This window comes from Arctopsyche grandis, chromosome 11 (assembly GCF_051622035.1).
Source record: "Arctopsyche grandis isolate Sample6627 chromosome 11, ASM5162203v2, whole genome shotgun sequence".
Lineage (NCBI taxonomy): Eukaryota > Metazoa > Arthropoda > Insecta > Trichoptera > Hydropsychidae > Arctopsyche > Arctopsyche grandis.
Window position 1 is genome coordinate 16218188 of NC_135365.1, and position 22178 is coordinate 16240365.

Here is a 22178-nt window from a genome sequence, read left to right on the forward strand (position 1 = left end):
ATAACAAATTGACAAACGAACTAGTTTATTCATGCACGAACTATTTGGCATACGTTTAAGCAGGGCTCGAAATGGAAATTTTCACGAATGGGAGCGCTCGATAATTTTCAAAACATGCTTTCGATTTTTTTTTTGTCTTATAATATAATACTTATGTATATACATATCCGAGCCGGGACTAGACATTTTGTCACATGAGGCAAACGAAATTTGCGTCCCAATTAGGGCTGCCAGACGTTTTTCCCGGTTTCCCGGTTTTCCAGGATTGTCCCGGTTTCACACCTATGATCCCGACGCGACGTCCCGAAAGGACCTTTCAGAACAGCCAAATGTCCCGGTTTTAGATAACTGGTTATTGATCTCTCATTGTTCAGAAATACCGACCCCCCCCCCCCCGCAGTTACTCAATCTCTCGTGGATCCACATCCATTTCAGTTTTTCTAAATCTTCTTTGTCAATATTTAATTAATTTCATATAATATTAAAATAGAAAGGAAATCTAGTTTATAAAAATAAAGCTCTTTAATGTATTTTGTTAAGTGTAAGCTTTTTACAAGGTTTTTTTTATCATTCTTGTAATATCTGTGCCTAAATATGCACCTTCTTTAATTCTTGTTTTATTATATACTAGTTGTTTTACCCGGCTTCGCTCAGTATTTATAATATAAACAGATTAAAAATGGCGAATCTAATAGTAAATATTCATTTGTTTTTTTAACAATTAACAAATATTAATCTATATATATGTATATATATATAAATTAATGTCTGTATGTGTGTGTGTGTGTGTGTGTGTGTGTGTCTCGAATAGGCTCCTAAGCCACTGAACCGATTACGATGAAACTTTCAGGATTTGTTGTGTGCATGTCCGGGAAGATTACTGTGAAAAAAACGGGAAAAAATGGGAACGGAAACGGGAAAAACGGGAATGAGTGTCATTGCAACGCAATAATTTCAAATGTGTTCGCTACCCGCGTTTTTCCGTCAAATGGGAACGGGAACGGGAACGAGAACGGGAACGGGAACGGAAATTGCATGCGTTATTATGGCATTGCAACGCATGCTATTAATTAATAAAAGTTCAGCTAGTAATTAATAAAAAATATCAAATCAACAGGTGACACCACCCCTAGCGACGCCACTGCCCTTCCAAAATACTTATAAGTAAATCAGTTAAAAAAATTGAGGTTAAGACTACTTCTGAAAGCAAATCTTTATCTTTTAATACAAAAAGTGATGAAGTAATAAAATTACATAGATTGTGTCCATAAGGATATACCTCGAACAAAATATTGTGCAACATTATACCATTGAGTGCCCTTAATGATCGTAGCACTGCAAGTTTTAACAATTTGTATCAAATTCTTGTCTATAATGACTTGCTATTATGCATGTGAACGTTTGGCGTAGACGGTGTGCACTTTTCGTAGTACATATGTGCGACCATCCTAAGAATTCATAAAAACAAGAAAGCCCGTTTTGCATTTTTTCACTTCTTCCTACGGTCGAATTGTTCGTTTAATGTTGTACCTAGAACAAAATGAAGTGTCTTTTAACATTCCCACTATTCCCGACGAATGAATTCTTCAGACGCAGATGATATCATTCTTTGTGTGAAAATTTCTATTATCACGGAAAAACCAAGGTCGGCGACAATCGCCCATTTCAGATACAAAGCAGATGCTTCGATTGGTGACGACAAATCAAGCCATATTACAGACGAAAATTGAGCACATTGCCCTTTGTCGAATTCGATGTCAGTCCAAGGAAAACAAAGCTATTTAAAGTCTGACGTTGGTTAGGTTAGGTCGAGTATATTTTTCTGTGAGTGAATTTACATCAAATTTTATATTCTGATCTGTTGAAAACTGCGTCAAAGGTTTGAGCTTTATTGTTTTGTGAGCTTTATGCCGTTTCAACGCGAAAACGCTTTTACTCGATATGAAAATTGAACGTGTTTTTATTTCACGTCATTGTAGTCGATATGGTTGTTTTCGTAACACACAACATACATATGTAAATTCTATGGCGTTTCAGGATTATTTTCAGATTCGCTCGCCACGATAATACCTTTCTGTACTCTTTCAGATTAAATAAACACAACCTTTACAGGTGTTTCAGGGGAACGATAATGTTTCTTATGTTACAAAACATCATAATGTAATATGTACATTATAAATAGATACATGAATATTTTAATTTATACGATTTATTTCGAAGCACTTTTACTTTTTAAGAGAGCAAATCCAAAATTAACGTTTTTGACGAAAACTCGAATGACATTTTCAAATGAAATCCTAAACTTCAAAAGGAACATTTTGGCCATTCATGCCATTGTTCAAATTTTGACAATTTCGACTAGATGAAATTGAAGCGATCGTAACGATTCGTGAAAGTTATAACAATTTATTGGAACGGGATTTTGATATTCAGTACTGTTTATTATATTTTACTCCTTTTATACTGTTGCTATTAATATCGCACAAAATAAACAAGAAGTTGAGACAACTTCAAAATAAATCCTACATATATTGAATCATTTTCAAATTAGTCGCAAGTTGCGACGTAATTTTCAGACGACAAGCAATAAAAAATCCAATTGAGGGATCTTGGTGAACGAGCTGTAAAGTACGCCTCCAAAGTTAATTTTCCCTCTAGTTCCCCACAACTTATTTTTTTTTTTCCCTCAATTCCTCATTTAATCACAAATTGCATTACAACCACCTACCTCTATCTAGTGAAACTTTATTAATTATGCAATAAGTAGAAAAATTTACATTTGACCCTCAAATACTTCACAAGACTTAAAATTCTAATACATACGAATGTATAATAATCCTAATGCCCTGTGGCAAAAACTCCATTATTACTCTGATTACCACGAAATATTTATGCAATTATTCAAATCTATTAATATTAAAATCACAAATTATATATTAAAAATTTTATTTTTAGTAGTACTTTTATCTCACGATTCTCACTCTATTGAAAAAAAAACTAAACCAATGTATCCAGTTTTTATTCCAAACCTCCTTTACGTTTCACTTACGATTACAATTCAGAGAAAAATTTGCCTCTTATCCGATTGTTTTCATACTTTGCCATATTGCTCATTTTGGTCATCAATATAAGTAAATGGATCCTCCGCCATTACGATAGAGATAAAATATCGTTTAAGACACGTTTTAAGTTTCCAACTTTGAAATCTGGGTGACTTCTATGTAGTCTTTAGTTTTATACATAGATGGCGGTAGTAAAATAAAATTATTGGTATTTTTATTCAAAATAATAATTTATATATCTTAATATTATATACAAAACTAAAAAAGAGGTTTGTTTTTAAAAAACTTTTTTTTATTGGTGTCTCTCAATTCGAAGTGAGTTTTATTATAATTATCAACAGCTTCAATTTACGTACATACATACATAGATAGATACACATTTTTTTTCTAAATATTTAAAACAAAATATGCCTATGTGACATAAGCTATTGTATTAAACTTAAAGACCAAATACTTCAGGGGGTCTACAAAAATTGAGAACTTGAATAAAATTAATTTTAAAATGAGTTAATGAAATGCATTTTATTATAAAAAAATGCCATGCATGATTTTTTCTGAAGAAATTTACGTCCATAAATTTAAAAAATAAATAATTAAGTGTTTTTTTTAATTAATAAAATAACTGCATAATTCCAAACAAGGATATTTTCAGATTCATTCAAAGAAATTTGATCCAATTTACATAATAAATTGTATTGCTTCAAAGAAATAAAGTTGTGTTAGTAACAATATTAATAGAATAAATAAAATTGAATAAAAATTATTTTTATGTAAAATACTTTTATGTAAAACCTTAAAGGAGCAGCTACGAATTAATACAGAGGGGATTATTGAAGCACTTTCTTAGGGAGTAAAATGAAATGTTTATTTTTAATATTATAATTCAATTTTTATTTTAATCAATCGTTCAAGTAAATGTAATTAATTAAAAGTATGCAGTCAAAGTTTGTTTTATGCTTAGACTGTTATACTTGTAATATCTTTGTATCAAATATTATTAAAATTATCAATGTTTATTATCTTAAATATATAAAAAAAATACCTAAGGTTTACTTTGGCATGATATAACGTTTTATTAATTGTACATTATTATCAAGGATTATTGATAACTGTTAAAAATTTCCAAAGCATCTTTATATATAAATATATGAACAAACGCACACAGATTAATTCCCACCCACACGACTCACCCCGTTATTACATCTAGCCTCCGACGGGAGTGAATCACTTTGGGTAGCTACCCTTCTCCCCACTTCTTCCTACCGATCCCTATTTTGTAAGGTATATAAAGCTTTCGCAGGCAACTTGAGATAACAAAGCTTTCGCACTTCCAAGTGTTAACATCGTCTGCTACAAAGCATTTGTTTGTGTACATTTTTACTTTTGCGTTATAAAATTATCACTACTCATTAGTGAATAATTTTTCTGTAAACGGGTAAGCTAATCATTTATTTGCTTTTAATTTTTATTTAAATTATTTATCAAAATTAAAAACAAACGTGTTTGTATTGAAAAATCTTTCAAATTATTAATTTATATTATGTATTAATCTTTGAAAAAAAAAGATTTGATTGAAAATTTTGTAATCAAAATATATATGTACATAATTAATGCGTATCCTTTTTTCCTAAATAAATATCAATATTGTGTATATTATAAATACAAACATACAGATGTGCATTCTCGTTTGTATATGCATATAGTAAACATTAAAAATCATTGAAAATTAATTGGTGTTAAATATTTTCTAAATTATTATAATTTAGTTTCATTTTATTTTTTCAATTATACATATACATATATGTATATACATACATATGAGTATACTTATGATTATAGTACAATTGGAAACAAACCCATGGAATATAATCATAGAATAAATATATATATATATATACATATATACATACATATGTATGTAAATATCGAATAATAAAATAATCACTAATTTCAATGAAATTTTTCAATTTACTAGTAAAATAAAATGAGTTATCAGTGAAAATTTAATTTAAAAAAAATTGATTTTTCTTAGAATTTGTTTTCCAAGCAGGTTCCTAACTACATAATATATTTCTGTTCGTGGCATCAAATAAATCAATCAGTGCGACAAAAATTACTTATATTATTACTATGTATTTTTGTATATTGTATATATATACATTTATATAGTCATATTAATGAAACGAATGATTTCATTTTAATTGAAATATCTATAAATATTAACTGGTATCGAGAAAAAAACGCGTATGTATTGATATCTATAGCTTTTTTTTGTTTCCATGATATATAAAGTTAGTTTGCTGAAAGTGCCAATTTGAGAATATACATATAATATATATACATACATACATATATCATGAATATTAAATAAAAACTTGAAAAATCAATTCAAAAAGCTTCAGTGCAATTGAAATACGTGTATATAACACATTAACTTTTTAATTTTTCACAGGATTCCAAAAAAGAATAACGATGAATACGTACCTGGTGTCTCTGTTAGTTTTCGCAACATTTATGACCCTCGGATTTTCCACCGTCACGGCTCAGACATTCCAATATTCCAGAGGATGGACAAATGGCAAAAGAAATGGTATGATTGGAAACGGAATTTATGAGGTTAACTCCCTGGACAAACTGCTTTCTAACCCTTGCGAGCTCGAGAAGCTCAGATATGCTCTTAAAATAAAACCTCTGAATGAAAAGGTATATTGAACTGAATTTATATTTCCCAATACTACATTAACTCAAAAATTGTTTGTATTAATAATATTATATTTATATTTTTCAGCTGATGGTCCAATGTGATTTATTGAGTATGAGTTCTTCAGATGTCGATTCAGAAGCTCCCGGCTTGAGACTTAAAAGATCTGCGTCTCCTTTCGAAGCTAGAAACTTTGATAATCGACAAAATCTCGTTTAATTTGTTTATAAGATGACATCGGATATGATAAAAAAAAATGTAATGTTATTTTTTCAATTTTAGTTGTATTGGTGTATTTATATTTATGTCAATTTGTGTATCACTAATATTTAAAAATAAAAAGCATTCTACAATAACATATTATTTACATTCAGTAAAAATCAAACCAATTTACTGTTTTATTATTATATAATAGTATATGTATCATCATCACTCACAATAATTCATTTAAAATTAATCTTTGTAAAGTTGAATTATTATTCAGATTATTTTACTATCAGTATTCAAATATTATATTGTATTTCATAGGAGTATAATAAAAATATACGAACATTATAAAAAATTACTTTAAAATAATTGATTTGAATGTCCTAAATGAATAATCCGTTCAATACGGGTATTCAAATAAAAATATAAGGAGTTATAAATATTAATAATATATAATATAAAAGGTATAAAATGAATAAAATGGCTGAATATATATATTTAGTATTTTTATTATATTATAGCTTCACAATACATGAACTTTAACAACACAGCAAATTTTAGAATAACTATACATACATATATTATATTAAAATTTTAAATTCCTCATATTTATTTAATACAAAAATCGAACAAATTTATGTTCAAATTCTATATAAAATTAAAAAATGAATGAATCCTTGTAAAAATAATAATACTGAAACTTATAATATAATATAACAGTTCTACCATAATCAAAATTATTACTATAATGCTTTCTAGTAATAATTTATTAATATAATGTTTCATAGTAATAACTTTCCTGTGCTTTCATATGTCTAGTTTTATTTACTATTTGCAAGAGTATTAATTTCAAATTTTGCAAGTTTCATAAATGAAGTAAGCATTTGAAGCCATCACAATTAATTTATTCGCAATCACTATACAATTTTATTTGAAAGTTTCATTATGGGAAATCACAATTAATCTTTATGACATTACTGATACAACAATCAACAATCGCTTTTAATTTATTGGAGAGTTATAAACGGCTAAAATGGATATACAATATACATATGTATATACTAATAGTATACTATTATTAAATTTGGGTAGTAAAGTATAATATATTCATATAAATTTTGGTTTCTCAACTAACAGAACCAAGTTTTTACAGGTGGCTTCACCATGTCATCCCATTCAACACACTTTTCAGTAGTGCTTCTATGTCAAAAATGGTCATTATTCTTTATAATGCCTCCATTGTTTACTTTTCCATTTCGCAATCCAATACTGCGTCGCATGTCTTGTTTGATGGGAACATAGTCTTCATCGGTTGCATTGGCTTCGACACCATCGTCCAACATTTCATCTCCCAATACGATGCGATCTTGATAAAGATTATTATCCAGACAATATCCAGGATTCAAAATATTAGCTTCGTTTAACATTTGCAATGATTCCTCTAATGTCCTAGCTTGATTACGTTTCATGGTATAATCTTCATTGCCGATGTTGGGCTTTTGACGGAGAATTAAAGTGTTTGTATTGGATCCGAGATACGGCGGTGGTTGGGGTCTATTATAATCTATTATCAGATTCGGATTAGATTTAGGACTTGGATTCTTTGAAATGCTGTTATTAGGACTAAAATTGAAAAGAAAATGTAATAAAAGTTTGATATTATTGACTTTCATTAAATGATGTTACATTACAATTTACCTTACACCTGTATTACTCTTATTGCTCACATTATCATTTAGACAAGTTTGTAAATTTGGAGCACTATTATTTGGGTTGGTTTCTGTTACAGCAGATGCATCACTATTGTACTGTGATATTTCAACTTTACCATCACTGACGACATTCCTTGCCGATCTAAAAATTTAAGAAATGAAAATGAATTCTTTTAATACGTCAATGATTATTTTTATCAGTACGGAACAAACATATTATTAAAAGCGAAACGATTAGTAAAAGCTGATAGATGCAATTAGTGTAACCACAATGTTCATAAATAACATTTTTATCAACCATTACTTTTTTTGGGTTAACTAAATAGTTCACACAGTATATTTATACCTTTTATTTTCAGCATATTCTTCACAAATATGAAAAATATTGTTGAAAAAATTATTTGACTCAATATCCTCCCTGAAATGTTTTACACTTGAAATAACGTCTAGCCAAATGAAAAGATTATTTTAAATAATCAATAAACCTATTCGATTTGAAATTAAAAACTCAGAGAAATAAAAATAGTGCATTAATTCAATTCTAAAGTACTTACATTCCCTCATGGTGGAAGCAAAGTATCATACTTAAAACTGATACTAAAAATATCATAACCAAAGTAGGCACTATAATAGTGAACGTAAACTCGTGTATGTAACTTCTATGTGGTACTTCATATTTTGCAGGTGGAAGCCAACGATGCTTTTCATTCATTAAATTAGCATGCTCGTCTGCTATTTTAGAATCAGTCTTGTTCTCCAATTTATTACGCAAATCTTTCGGAGATATGCTGTTAAATTTACGTTCATTTTTCTTAATGCTGGGATGAGCAGATTCGACCTAAAACAAGTGTTCAATACTATCTTAATATGAAATACGTCTTTACTACATTTTTAATTAAGATTTTTGCTATACCAATCTGAACGTACACCAATCTAGATTAAATCCAACATCGCGGAACAATCTCTCAACAGTGGTTCTTTTGAAATCTCTCGGACAAGATGCAAGTTTCAATAGAGGCCTGACTTCTTCTTGGAGTTGTAACAACTCGCTAGAGTACGCTTTGAAACTTCCCAATTTCAATACAACACTATTAAAAATACCCAATAATTATAATGTTATTAATATTTCTATAGAAAACAAGTTGAAACGCGAAAATAGGTACCCCTCTCCTTCGTTTGGTTTCAATGGTAATCTCGCACCAAGTTCAATTGCTGATGCTATAAAAGTAGCGTGCAAATCATGAGCACTTTCTTTCCACAATTTCTTTCTGAATACATCTTTTAAACGTTCCATTCTATAAATCATAAATGAATATGCATACATACAGTGATACTCATTTTAACAGGGCAGAATTTTAATACTATAATATAAATAATTAACCTGTATGGATCTAAAACATCCTCAACATTCAAATTATCAATCTTAAGCTGAACTTGATATGTGGCAATATTTTCTTTCTTTATTATATGCAACGGTATTACAATTTGTCTTGTTTCATAATTTTGTCTGTTAAGGGCTACTATTTGTATCTGTAACACATTTAATTTTAAGGTAAGCATTTTATATAATTTATGTATTGTGTTATAAACTTTTTATTAATTACCAATAGATTGTCTTGTTTGTATGGAGGTGTTCCATAAATGAACCCGGATTGGTGTCTTATACTGTATGTGTAGTGCAGCCATTGTGGCAAATCTGGTTTGTCGACGATGGAAGCGTGGTAAGAATACTGTTTATCGAATTCTTTAAATGAAAATAATACATTTCAGTTATTATTCCACCGCATCGTATGTAGATAGTGTATAAATTAAAAAAAAATAACCTTCATACGTCCAATTGAACATCTTAGGAGTAATTGCTATGGAAAATGATTCCGTTTCGGTAACATTTTCACAATTTGCAACGGTTATGATTGTCGCGAATGCGAAAACATTCAAAATCACCTTCATATTGTTTTCTGAAAGAGAATCATAACGTAAAATTGGTATGATTTACAATTCGTGTAATTGCAGTGTACTGTAATTTTGTGCAAATGAAAAGCAACAACGGTTTCCAAGGCTGATATTGTAACAAAATATGAATTTATGCCATGGTTCAATTTATGGAAGATCAATGGCATTCAAATAAATGTGCCATTAAATTCTTAAATACAAGAATCATTTGAAAACAATTCTTCGTTCAAGTTCGTTTGTTTCTTTAATACAACCCAAACAACTTTTATTGTAGCTGTTTTTATACAAGTCTTATGATCAATTTAAGTTTATGATACAACGGGCTGGATGTGATCCACATTGAACATCACCCGTAAAGAAAATCAGCTTACCAGGGATATTTAGATACAAATTATTGTAGTAGTATACAATTTCAAAATCTATAATCTGTAACTTGTAATATAATTTCAAGTATTTATATGGTTGCGTCAGGGTAATCTTAGGTTTTTTGGGTATCTGTCCTGGTAAGTCGTGAGATAAAGCCAGTACACTTTTTTGTGTATTAAATTTTTTTATCTAATAGATGGATTAATATACAAATTCTCCTACAAAACATTGGCAAATTAGCCAAATGTTGTTTCCATTTATCAAGAAGAAATGCACCAGCCGAAGGATTTTTTATTTTGATAAACAATATATAGTCCAATGATAAAACGATATTGAAATGTTTGCTAACCAATTAGTATAATTTTAACCACTTTTGTGTAGAATTTTACAAGAGCATTCAAGAAAATGAATTAATTTTTTATTCATAAATGTGCGTCCGTGATTCTTTAATCTTGGCTTTAATAATTAAAGTATTTAGAAGTATGTTTTTGGAAAAAAATGCCTTGGTTTTGGATTTTGAAAAAACGGTCACCTTACATAGGTTTTTCATTCCAAATCGACTCTTTTTCATTTCAAATTGACCCTTGTTCATTTCAAATTGACCCTTTTTCATTTCAAATTAAACCTTTTTTTATTTCAGATACAAATTATTGTAGTAGCATGCAATTTCAAAATCTACGATCTATAACTTGTAATAAAAGTTCAAGTATTTATATGGCTGCCTATAGACCCAAAATTATTGGATTTAAATTTAATAATAATAATATATTATTTTATCTGAAGTTAATTGAAAAATTATGATAAAAATATAAACATATGCATGTTGTATTTATTGTATACTAGTATTTTTACCCGGCTTCGCTCGGTATTCGTAATATAAACCGCTCTATAGTAAACATTTTATTTTTATTTCATTTAAATTTATTTGAATATTCATTTGTTCGATGACGTCATGCATTTACGAACCAACAATAGTTACATTTCTAAGCCCGCTTTAAAGGTCAAGGAGTTTGACCCATAAAGCCCTCAACATGAGGCCACCACCCCCCCAACGAATACAGTCTAAGAGACCCTTTCGTCGGAGAACGAGACGGTTGTTCATGAATAATTGTAATTGAATGGTTGTTCTAATAAAAAAACCACACTGTACATAACCAAGTACAAAATAAACAACAACGCATGAACACATAAAGCGCGCATGCGTTAGAAAATAATACCTGAAATGTGTCGTGCGAATGCACGCACACCTCAAGTAAACATAAACATAAATCAAGTAAGTAAACATAGTTACATATATACATACATACATAGTTACAAAGTCTATTTCGAAATTATATATTAGATTTATATAAACATGTATTATGTATTATGTCGCTAGTCAATGGGCCCGCCAGAAAATTTTGCTGGTCTGCAGTAAAATGTGGACAATTATTTGCATTTTTTATACTTTTTAAAAATGAAATGAAAAAGGTAGATTTTAAATGAAAAACGTTCAACCCAGCGTGTACCACCGGTGGCCACGCGGATAGTGCTATAGCAGACTATAATTTTACGGTTAAACTTCATTGAGCACCCCAACACTAAAATTCCTATAAAATTCTAAAGATTTAGGGACAACTCATTATATAAAGTGATTTAATGCCGTCACGCGTAAAGGTCTGTTCATACCTATCCAGCACGACCCGTATCCTGCAGGTGTCCTGAAAGTGCGGACAGTATTCTTTAGTACATTCTATATGGACGCGCATAATTGCGTAAATGCGCATGCGCGAATGGAGCATGAATTTGATGGAGCACTTGCAGGACACCTACAGGATACGAGTCGTGCTGGATAGGTATGAACAGACCTTAATTGGGTGCCGATACGCGTGACAGTGCCGCCACATGGGCAAATGTATGAAATCATGCGCCGGGCTGAATGTATTAATTTGGAATGAAAAACCTGTATTAGTGGTTCGTAAGTCCTGAAATGCTGGTGACCGCTGATGTTGCATAAGCTGGACGGTTTGACAAAATGATTTTTTGCATTTTTGAAACCTTTTGTAATGGAAATTGGATGACACTACTGCGTAGAGCGTTTACACACAAATGTCTACAGTCAAATGATTTGTGCTCGAAATTTTTGAAAATTCACTTCTTTACATAGAGAACTTTCTTCAAGATTTTTTATTATTTATTCTGTCGTTTTGGGTGTGAGCTAGCTTAAGCTCGAGCACACGCCTGATTGATTGTAAACGCGCATACGAAAATACACGGCGAGTTTACACAGCTTTCCGCCAAATGACACACATAACGTGCACACACACACACACACACACACACCCGCTGCTGTTGTTGTTGTATCACACACAATCGGGGCGAGTTTTTCGACGTCGAATTACAAAAACAGATGGGTCTATTTGGCGGCCATCGGCGGCAACATTGCCGACAGAACGACAACAACAAACCGATCAATATCTTCCGGTGGAGACGGGCTGATGGCACTGGTGGTGGCGCGCGCATGTGCGCATCGTCACTTTCAGAGATGAATTTGCTGAAGTTCTATTTCAGAAATAGTCGATATCTTACTCTGTCTCCCTCTCTGCGTAACGTTACACATTTATCATTTGTTGCAAGGCTTGTTTGGTTTATGCAGAGAAATGTAATATCAATAGAAGTGGCTTTAGGTGTTCTTTTGTTGTCAAGTGAAATTATATCCACGGACAGATCCAGTGCCAGTTTTAGGGGGGGCTGGGTCGGGTGGTGCCCGAGGGCGCCAAATAAGTTAGGGCGCCAAAGGCCCTACATTTGTACTCGGCAAATTCGATTCAAACAATCTACTGGAGAAATCCAATCTTCAAATGAGCTGTCTAGTTTCAAAACCAGATCCATTTTTTTCAATTTTCATTTTATGTTATTTTTGTTAGGTCAAAATACGGATCCATATGTTGGCCAAGTAAGAAAGTTCAAAGCAATTTACATCCTATTGAATTACTTAGCTAAATTCGAGGTTTGTTTCAAAATCAGATAAGTCTCGAAGTTTGCAACAAAACCAGATAGATCGCCCAGTGGAGGTTCCCTCGTGAGCCAAAAACTTATGCAAAAATTCATATAAATCAGATATAGTTTGTTTCAAAACAAGATAGATCCACAACGTTGGTTGCAAAACCAGATAGATCCAAAATAATATTTTTTTTTTTTTTCAAAAACTAGTTATTGGTCAAAAGTGAAAATACAGTCAAGGATGTAAACATCTATGACCAGTTTATATAAAATATGAAAAATAAATTAAAATTCAAATTGAGCTAGTTATAATTTTTTCCTTGTTCCTGAAAAATTTCTAAAAACTGACTTATCTGGTTTTGAAACTAGACGGCTCAAATTAGGCTCACCGCGAGTATTATTAGCAATGAACTTATCAATTTAAAAGCCTTTCATTCATTGTATTAAATTTTATAAAACAGCACAATTTATAAGAATTATATCCAAACATTTGGGTTTCTATACTTTTGCTGACACTGCCTGAAACTGTAGCAAGGTCACAAGGCCGGGAAAAAGGAGCATAGTAATCCAGTTTTTTATAATTTTTTTCTAAGGGTGTTGTGTATAGTATTCTTCGGTACATTATATGGACGTATTCATACTCCATTCGCGCATGCGCATTTACGCATTCATACGCGTCCATATAGAATGTACCAAAGAATACTATCCGCACTTGCATGGCACCTGCAGGATACGGGTCGTGCTGGATAAGTATGAACAGGACTTTTGTCGTATTTGACGCTTGGTGCTCGACGTATGTCCGATAAAAACTTCTCTGTTTGTTTATATTACTCGCAAGATGGGCAAGCATCGGTAAAAATTGCACAATACATTCAAAAACACACAATAAACAACATGGGATACATTTTTATAAGTAAATTGATCCGATTGTATTCCGTGCGATGTAGCGTATTTATAGAGACGTACCGCGTACAATTTACAATTATTTATTCGTAAGGGCCCCTCTATTCTTATTACATCTCTCTGGGTTTATGTGTGTATGTACATATGTATTATATTTGGTTAAAAATTTAACTGTTGTGCTTTGTGGTTGATGTGGTGCTTCGAGCACTTTTATGGGTGTTGACTCAAATTGTGTTTCAAATATGAATGGCGTGGCAACAATATCTATGTATGTAAAAAGTTAACACATCTTTCAAAAGACGAAAATTCTTCATCGTCGTATATTATTTAAGTTTGGATCATTGTGGCATTACATAAATTCTATAAATTTCTAATGCGCCACAATGGTCGGAAAAAAAACAGAGAGATGAGAAAAATTAAAATATATACATATACACATACGAAAATATGTGCATTTATGTAGAGCAGGGCTGTATAGCCTTAGGTAACTCAAGGACCGCATCAAGAATAAATTTTATCCGCATCCAGAATAATATAAATATTATCATATATATATATATATATATATATATATATATATATATATATATATATATATATATATATATATATATATATATATATATATATATATATATATATATATATATATATATGTATAATATCGCCATTTTGCGTGTCTGTGTGTATGTGTAAGATAACGCTCGCCGTACTATAATAGTCGTTTCGATTCGACATACATACATACATATGTACGTCACAGATAAAACACTGCCGACAAAATGTACGAATACAATAATGAAAGAAAAAACTTCTACATATACTGTTTGCTACCAATGTTACCTCTAGGGAAATAGACGACACTAGGTCTCTGAGCGTTTACCGCCATCTATTGAAAATTTATTTCATTAATTAATTAATTTTTGTCTTGGTGTTTTATATTGTTTATATGTAGGTGGTAAGTAAGTAGTTTTTACCATTTTTTCATATTAAACAATTATATATAAATACTAGCTGAACCCCGGCATGCGTTGCAATGCCACAATAACGCAAGCAATTCCCATTCTCGTTGCCGTTCCCACTCCCGTTCCCATTCCCGTTCTCGTTCTCATTCTCATTCTCGTTCCCGAAAAACGCAGACATCGAACACATTTGAAATTATAGCGTTGCAATAACACACATTCCCGGTTTTCCCGTTTCCGTTCAGTTTTTTCCCGTTTTTTTTCCACCGTAATCTTCTCAGACATGCATACAACAAATCCTGAAAGTTCCATCGTAATCGCTTCAGTGGCTTAGGAGCCTATGCGAGACACACACACACGCAGACATTCATTTTTATGTGAATTTTTATATATATATATATATATAGATTAAATATTAAATTAAATATATTTAAAAGGTATTTGGAAAAAATTCAACACATTTCTTTTAATTTTTTTTATTTAATAGCTTAATATGCCAACACCCATGCAATGACATTTCATCAGGTACAACACAAGTATACATATGTATATTATTGAAACAGAAGAAATAATAATTGTTTATTTTGTTTTATGAGAATTTACGCTTGAATTTAAATTTAATTTTAATTGAATTATTCTTTCAATGCTTGAAGAAAAGATCTTTGATCAATGATTTTTGCCAGTATGGATGTGAGATTTGGAAATTGGACGCCAAGATGTTATACAAAGTTCCATGCATTCAAAGAAGTATGCAACGCTGCATGCTCGGCATAACGAGGATAGATAGGAAACGGAATACATAGGTGCGAAGTATGACAAGGGGTAGTGTATAGAGTGGAGAGTGTGGAGAAAGGCAATGGGTAGGTCATGTAGCTAGAAGAATGGATAAAAGGTGGACAAAATAAGTGTTGGAATGGTACCCGAGAGAATATTTGAAAAGAAGATTTGTGGACAAAATTAAAAAAAAAAAGTGTGGGGTGAAATGGATGAGTTACGCGTTGAAGCGCGTTGAAGAGAGGCACATGTTGATTCTTTCAATTTTAAAAATTCGCTTCTGATGATATTTTTTTTAAAAATACAATTTTTTTTGCGTTTAGTACTTTGCTTATTAACAATCTTGCTCAATAGTTTCACAGATGTTTCCATTAATTGATTTTGTTGAAAATATTTTTTGTAATTAGATTATTTGAAATCCACTGCAGACGGGATTATATATGTAAACTTAGAAAGCTAGAACTTGGCAAAATTAATAAAGGACATGTAGGTACATACATACTTACATATATCTTAGTTTTCACCTTGAGCAAATAATATACGTATTTCTATTGCTGTTTTTTTTTTATTAGATATAGGTTCATGTATATGTAGTTGCATGGTTGTAATATTCGTAGGTACCTACATACCTAGATCCATTGTCGTTTTTTATGTGAATATACATACATAATTTAACCAATTTGCCAGGTAATTGAAAATTAAGAAAAACACATAAGTATATAAGTACCAAACACCATTAATTAATTTCAATGACGAAATCATCTTATGAATTCCTACAAGTGGAAAAAAATTAAATAAGCATACAAATGAGATAATTTTCCAGTTTTACAAAATAGACCCTGACCACGTCTCGATAGTTTGACGTCATACAACTGCTTTAAAACGTGCTCAGTGTGAAACGTCACTAAATACGATATGGAGTTCTGTTTCCATTGCGTTCAACAATAAATTAGCATTCGGCCATAAATTACATTGCATGTTCAAAATGAAAGATATATCGTTTGATGGACGTCGCGAATGTCTCCAATTTCAACATACTCGACATAAAAGGTTCAACAGTATAATAAATATACACTTATATCGTTCATTGGATATCCATCACAACAGTCATACATTTCCAAAAATAGTATTAAACGATCGTGTAAATATTACTAATGTCAATAATATTTTGACCGACGATGATACATATGACCGATTTCGCTACTTAACTATCGCAATGTGTACACATTGTATGAATGTACGTACATACGTGTATGAGATTAAAAGTAAGTACCGCTGGAAAACAATAGCGATAACAATGCTAGGAAATTTAATAGTTTGTATTGTCTTTGATTCACGGCAGACGCATGTATAATGCAGAGCAAATTGCAAATTTAACTAATTTATTTGCTTTATATATTCGCCTAATGCAGCTCTGTCGAGGATGTTTCAATGTTACGTGTGAATTAGTTCAAAACAGGGCTTTCGCAAAGATTGTATGCAATTTTTCGCTTGCATGAATATTCAATAAGAAATAGAAATGAGGGATATGTCACATTTTAAATTAATAGAATAAGTCATCACAAAAACGGAATGTGCTATCATCTTTTAGCAGCGGCGTGGAATAGTGGTTAGCATATTATGCTTTCGAGCAGAGTGGTCACGGATTCGAGTTCCACTTGAGTCCCGCTGCTGGCCAAACCTTGGTTTGTGACTTCAGGTCGATCGTTTCCTCTCAGTTTGCCAATTTTTCTGATTTTCATTGAAACGGTTCCTGTTTGGCATCTCCTTTTCTATCTCTCTTGCTAATCTTAAGTTATTCGGCGTCTTGACGTTAACCAATTCGATTATAAAATCTTTATAAAAAATTTCTCCATAGATGTCACTGTGGATGTTTGTATGATTTCGCATTGTATAAAATGTTTATGTACCTATATATTGATTGCATTGTATCTGTATAAGTGCACTCATCGCTTTGGTGCGATCAGAGTTTGCCAATTTTTCTGATTTTCATCGAAACGGTAAAATTGACATCTTCTTTCCTTTTCCTCTTTATTAATCTCAAGTTATGCAGTGTCTTGAGGTTATAAGTAGAGGTAGGACCGGAAGCGTGCCGTTTATTGTTCAATTGTTGTAAATGCTTTGTAAAAAAAGGTTCGGCAAACCTTTAACAATGCATTTACAACATTCGAACAATAAACGGCCCCCTCAGGGTCCGGGCCGTTTATTGTTCAGGGTCCACAATTCATATGAAATATGAATAAAACATTGGGCTGATTCTCTCCTTGATTGGCCTCTTTGATTGAAGTTTTGTTTACGTTTCTCTTGTCATAATTATTTGTAAAATCTTTTATTGCACCTCTTTTTACATGGTGTCGTCGAACAACATTGAATGTGACGAGCTATGTTTTTGCAGTATTTTGTGACTTTTTTTATGTAATTGATGCATTAAAAAAGTCACAGAAATATAGTATTTAATTGACCACATTTAAGTAAATTTTAAAGTAAAGTTATATGCGTACTGCTACCGATTACTAATTAATAAGACCATTAAAAGACTGCGATTAATTATTTTCAACATTAAACTAAAATGGTCAACTTTAAGTAAAAACTAAGCCAATCAGTGAGGTAACTCCCCTTTTTATTTAAAAGCTTTTATTTATGTGATTTTGGCCTTCTTTTAATCGAGTCATTTCTGATACTGATTCTTCATGTCTTTTATTGATTCTTCTGATACTGATTCTTCAATATTTTTTTAATTTCATTTTATCTTTTAATTTACACCAGGAAGGCCTAACAGGGCATAGCCCAAAGCGCCTTCCTGGCCAGACACATTGCACATTTGATACAAATATTATTACATAGTATTATACAAAGCACATAAATACATATCAATTAATATCCACAGACACATCTATGGTCAAATTTGTATATTTGCAGCATTTTATACAATTCAGCGAAATTTGAGATTGCTGAAATCTCAAGATTTTGCGAGAAAATGGGCAAGGTTGCCAATTTGTAGGAATCGTTTCAATGAAAATCAGATAAATTGGTAAACTCTGATAGGAAACGATCGACCTGGAGTCACAAATCCAAAGTCTGGCCAGCAGAAACCAGTGGGATTTTAACCCGTGACCACTCTGTTCAAAGCATTACAATACAAAAATTACAATAATATAATTATACAATATTTTCCTAAGATTTCTTTTGGCATTGATGTTTTCATGTAGAAACTCATGTAGGTTCGTTTGGATGTTGCATCAACGAAAGAATTTCGAAAACCAGAAGACAAAAAGTTTGCAAATTATTTTATTTTATTATTACAATCAATATACACTCGTCATTACAGATCGCTCCAATGCGACGAGTGTACGATAACGGTCAGAAATACAATAATACATATACAATCAGAATACATAGCATATAACAATTAATCAGTACAGAAATAATAATCATAGAGACATCTATGGATTATTTTTAGATTTTTTGTGTAGAATTATAATTGCAATTTTTATACACATAATAAACACGAAATTATAGAGATATCTATAGATTTCAGATTACTGTGCATAATTTTTACAAATTATACACACAGATTTTGTGACAACAGGAATAGATCTAATACCAATTTTCAGGAACCGTTTCAGCAATGATCAGATAAAATTGGCAAACTCTGATAGAGAAACGATCGATTTGGAGTCACAAAACCCTCAAACCTAACCAGCAGTTTGACGAGGACTCGAACATTCGACCTCAGTGGTGCTAAATATATACGCTACCATTATTATATTCAAAAAGAAAGTAAAAACTATATAAAATATCTGATTTCGATTTAAGATGACTTTCACATAAGTACATTTGTACTACTTGTGTATATACATATGTATGTAGATAGCTACTACAAGATACCATTATGTATGTATGAAATATTCAAGGCGTATAATCGTGCCAAGTATTAACTCATTACAAATAACTCGGGTACGTTTTGCGTCACAATACATAGGCAGGTATGTATGTAAATCGATTAGAATTGATCGAATATAATTTACGTCATGTCAATCTATTTTAATCTGCAGTGTGATTTACCTACTAAATACGCGTGCGCAGGTAAAGTGGGTCAAGTCTAGCGAGCCGAGTTTGAATATTTACCGTAATAATTACTTAATATTTTTATGATACTCATCTACATAGTATATTCTCTCTTATGATGTAGATTTTTTTTTGTTTTCAACGTAACTGGTCGTAAAATTTGGCCGAAATGTTTTATTGTCCGAATACATCACACTATCCAAATAAATTATTCCTATGGAGTTCAAGCATAAGAAAAAAAATTCAGTACTTGTGTAGTTATTATTCGAAATATTTTAAAACGTTTTAAGAATTCTAAAGTTTACACACAACTCATTGGGAAAAAATTCTAATAATTTTCACATGCAAGACGAATCTAACGAATTAATTGCGGTTCATAGGTTGTCGCATGCATATTCAATTACAATAAGTCTGTTTCAGATGAATATTTGACAAAATTTGCAATCTTTACTTGTGCGTCGAATAGAATTTCAATATTCAGTACAATACAATCAATAAAAAATGAATTTCAGTTTTCTGAACTATTGTAGTTTTCGTCACAAATATCAACGAAATCTTAAAAAATATTTCGAACGAATTTGGTTTTTCCAAAAACATATGTACTTACTTCACCAATGCACCTACATATATGTATTATACATACATATGTACATAGTTCTTCATACAATAACATTCTTTCCGTAAGGAAAAAGTTCGATATTTACGTCAGAGAGATTCTTGGAAAGGTTTGTGAACCTTTAAATACGTACATATGTATGTGTGTTTGAATTCTAATTATGATTTCCTTCGGGATTTCGCTTAGGAAAGAAAATAATTTAAAATTCGCTTCCAGCGTAGGTATCCAAATTAAAAAAAAGTCCATCTAAAAATAATATTGATTTAGAATTTTGTACATACATATCTTCAATATTTTTTTCAATAGCGTGTTTAAACTTGTTTCTATTTAGTTTGTTTATAGGCTCATACTTTCTTTATAAACATTTAGTTATTAGATAAGAATATCCGTGAAGAAAAATGTTCCCAATATTACGTTAGGTACTTAATCAACATACACATTTAGAAAGGCTTTCAAATGGATACTTTTTTAATATATTGTAATCCTTATCTAGACGTAACATTGATGGATGGATTTTATTATAATTCGCATTTTTAACTGGCTTCATTCGAATTATACGTATTAAAATGGACGAAACACTATCAGAATGACACTGCTAGGTCATAAATCTCATATTATCAATGGATTCGCAAAAATAACAACATTTTTATAAAGACATTTTATTGCATGCGTCCTTTTTCCTTCTAATACATTTTCACTCTTTGTAAGTTTTAATTTGCATTGGCTTTAAGAGTGTTTATAATCTTTAGAAACTACTTGAAAATTACGCTCACATATGTAGTTATCAAATCATCCTCGAGATTGTCGCATCTTCAATTCTCGCGTTACAACAAGCAACCTTTCTCAAGAAAAACAATGTTTTTCTTCGTTTTGATCAGGTTCTTCCAGGTGAAACTACATATGTACATATGTACTGTATTGATTCTGGAACCTGTTTCCATTTGAATCCTGAACCTTATAAATTGAACTCGTCTAGGTATTTTCTATAATTACTAAATTGCCGATATATTTTATTTATCGGTTCTAAAATCAGGATTTTATTTTGAGTTTTGCTCCATTCAGCTAAATTGCAATTTTTCACTATAAATGGATCTCCTTGCAATCTCTGGATATTCATATTATTTTGCGCAGCAATAGCGAGGGTTATCTATCGTCTCCATAGCCTGAAACGTATGACAAGATTTTGAAGCAATAAACAAAACAGACAGTAGAAATGAGCTTGTGCTGTGATCGCCGATAAGTAACTCTTAAGGACCTATGTATGTACATACATAGAAGAATTTATCAAACCTGCTTCCGAATAAACAGGTAATGTAAATATTGAAACCGTTTAATCAGATATTTCAATATAAACATCAAATTAATTTTTTATTTATTTAAAAAGACAGCTGATTGTTTCCAAGGTGGATCCTTTCAAGAAAAAGGATTGAGTTTAAAGGAGACATTCAATATCCATTGAATTAATTTTCATTGTTAAGCCTTATTAGCATTTACAACTTCTCTATCTACATATACATATGTATTGTCATTATATGGGTTTGCTGCAAATGATTGCAAACCACCCGGCTGCATGCTCATTTCGATTGCATTTTAACTGTTTGAATTTCAGCATGTACGAAAGACGAGATATTCATGGGGTTGCGCAGATGACATTTCGATGTACATTAATGATTGGCAATTCTAAAAATTGAGTTGGATCTTTCTGGCAAGTTTAAAATGGCAAAAGCCGAGATTGCAAACCAAAAGCCCGCTTGGTTTGCAATCGTTTGCAGCGCAGGGTTATTATATAAGTAATTCCAGTTTTATGTAAGTCTCATTAAGGTATGTTCATACCGATCCAGCACGACCCGTATCCTGCAGGTGTCCTGCAAG

General features: G+C 31.3%; 2 protein-coding genes across 9 annotated transcripts; one reads left to right on the top strand and one right to left on the bottom strand.

Annotated features, from left to right (window-relative positions):
- Positions 1-4392: 4392 nt before the first annotated feature.
- Crz (Corazonin) lies at positions 4393-5982 on the top strand. Its single transcript, XM_077440528.1, has 3 exons — positions 4393-4497; positions 5515-5765; positions 5851-5982. The coding sequence occupies exons 2-3, from the start codon at positions 5535-5537 to the stop codon at positions 5980-5982; spliced, it is 363 nt and encodes a 120-aa protein (XP_077296654.1). The 5' UTR covers positions 4393-4497; positions 5515-5534.
- A 477-nt stretch (positions 5983-6459) lies between these two features.
- Scgalpha (sarcoglycan alpha) lies at positions 6460-12642 on the bottom strand. Of its 8 annotated transcripts, none has more exons than XM_077440681.1 (10): positions 12324-12507; positions 9506-9640; positions 9287-9426; positions 9064-9212; positions 8846-8977; positions 8596-8770; positions 8237-8520; positions 8029-8100; positions 7669-7824; positions 6460-7593 (listed from the first exon to the last, which is right to left on the bottom strand). In XM_077440681.1, exons 2-10 carry the CDS (start codon positions 9630-9632, stop codon positions 7176-7178), a joined length of 1653 nt encoding a protein of 550 aa, XP_077296807.1. In that variant the 5' UTR covers positions 9633-9640; positions 12324-12507; the 3' UTR covers positions 6460-7175. The 8 variants fall into 8 exon arrangements, with proteins under 8 accessions (XP_077296807.1, XP_077296805.1, XP_077296808.1 ...); XM_077440679.1 differs by having other exon boundaries at positions 6467-7593; positions 12449-12642; XM_077440682.1 differs by having other exon boundaries at positions 6467-7593; positions 12039-12486.
- Between the last annotated feature and the right edge of the window lie 9536 nt (positions 12643-22178).

Excerpts from the sequence above, each read along its gene's own strand:
- Crz (XM_077440528.1), top strand. The coding sequence starts at position 5,535 with ATGAATACGTACCTGGTGTCTCTGTTAGTTTTCGCAACATTTATGACC. Across the intron at positions 5,766-5,850 it reads TAAAACCTCTGAATGAAAAG|CTGATGGTCCAATGTGATTT; the intron begins GTATATTGAACT and ends TATATTTTTCAG.
- Scgalpha (XM_077440679.1), bottom strand. The coding sequence starts at position 12,503 with ATGCGCGCGCCACCACCAGTGCCATCAGCCCGTCTCCACCGGAAGATA. Across the intron at positions 9,427-9,505 it reads GTTCAATTGGACGTATGAAG|AATTCGATAAACAGTATTCT; the intron begins GTTATTTTTTTT and ends TTTCATTTAAAG. Across the intron at positions 9,213-9,286 it reads ACAAACAAGACAATCTATTG|ATACAAATAGTAGCCCTTAA; the intron begins GTAATTAATAAA and ends AATGTGTTACAG.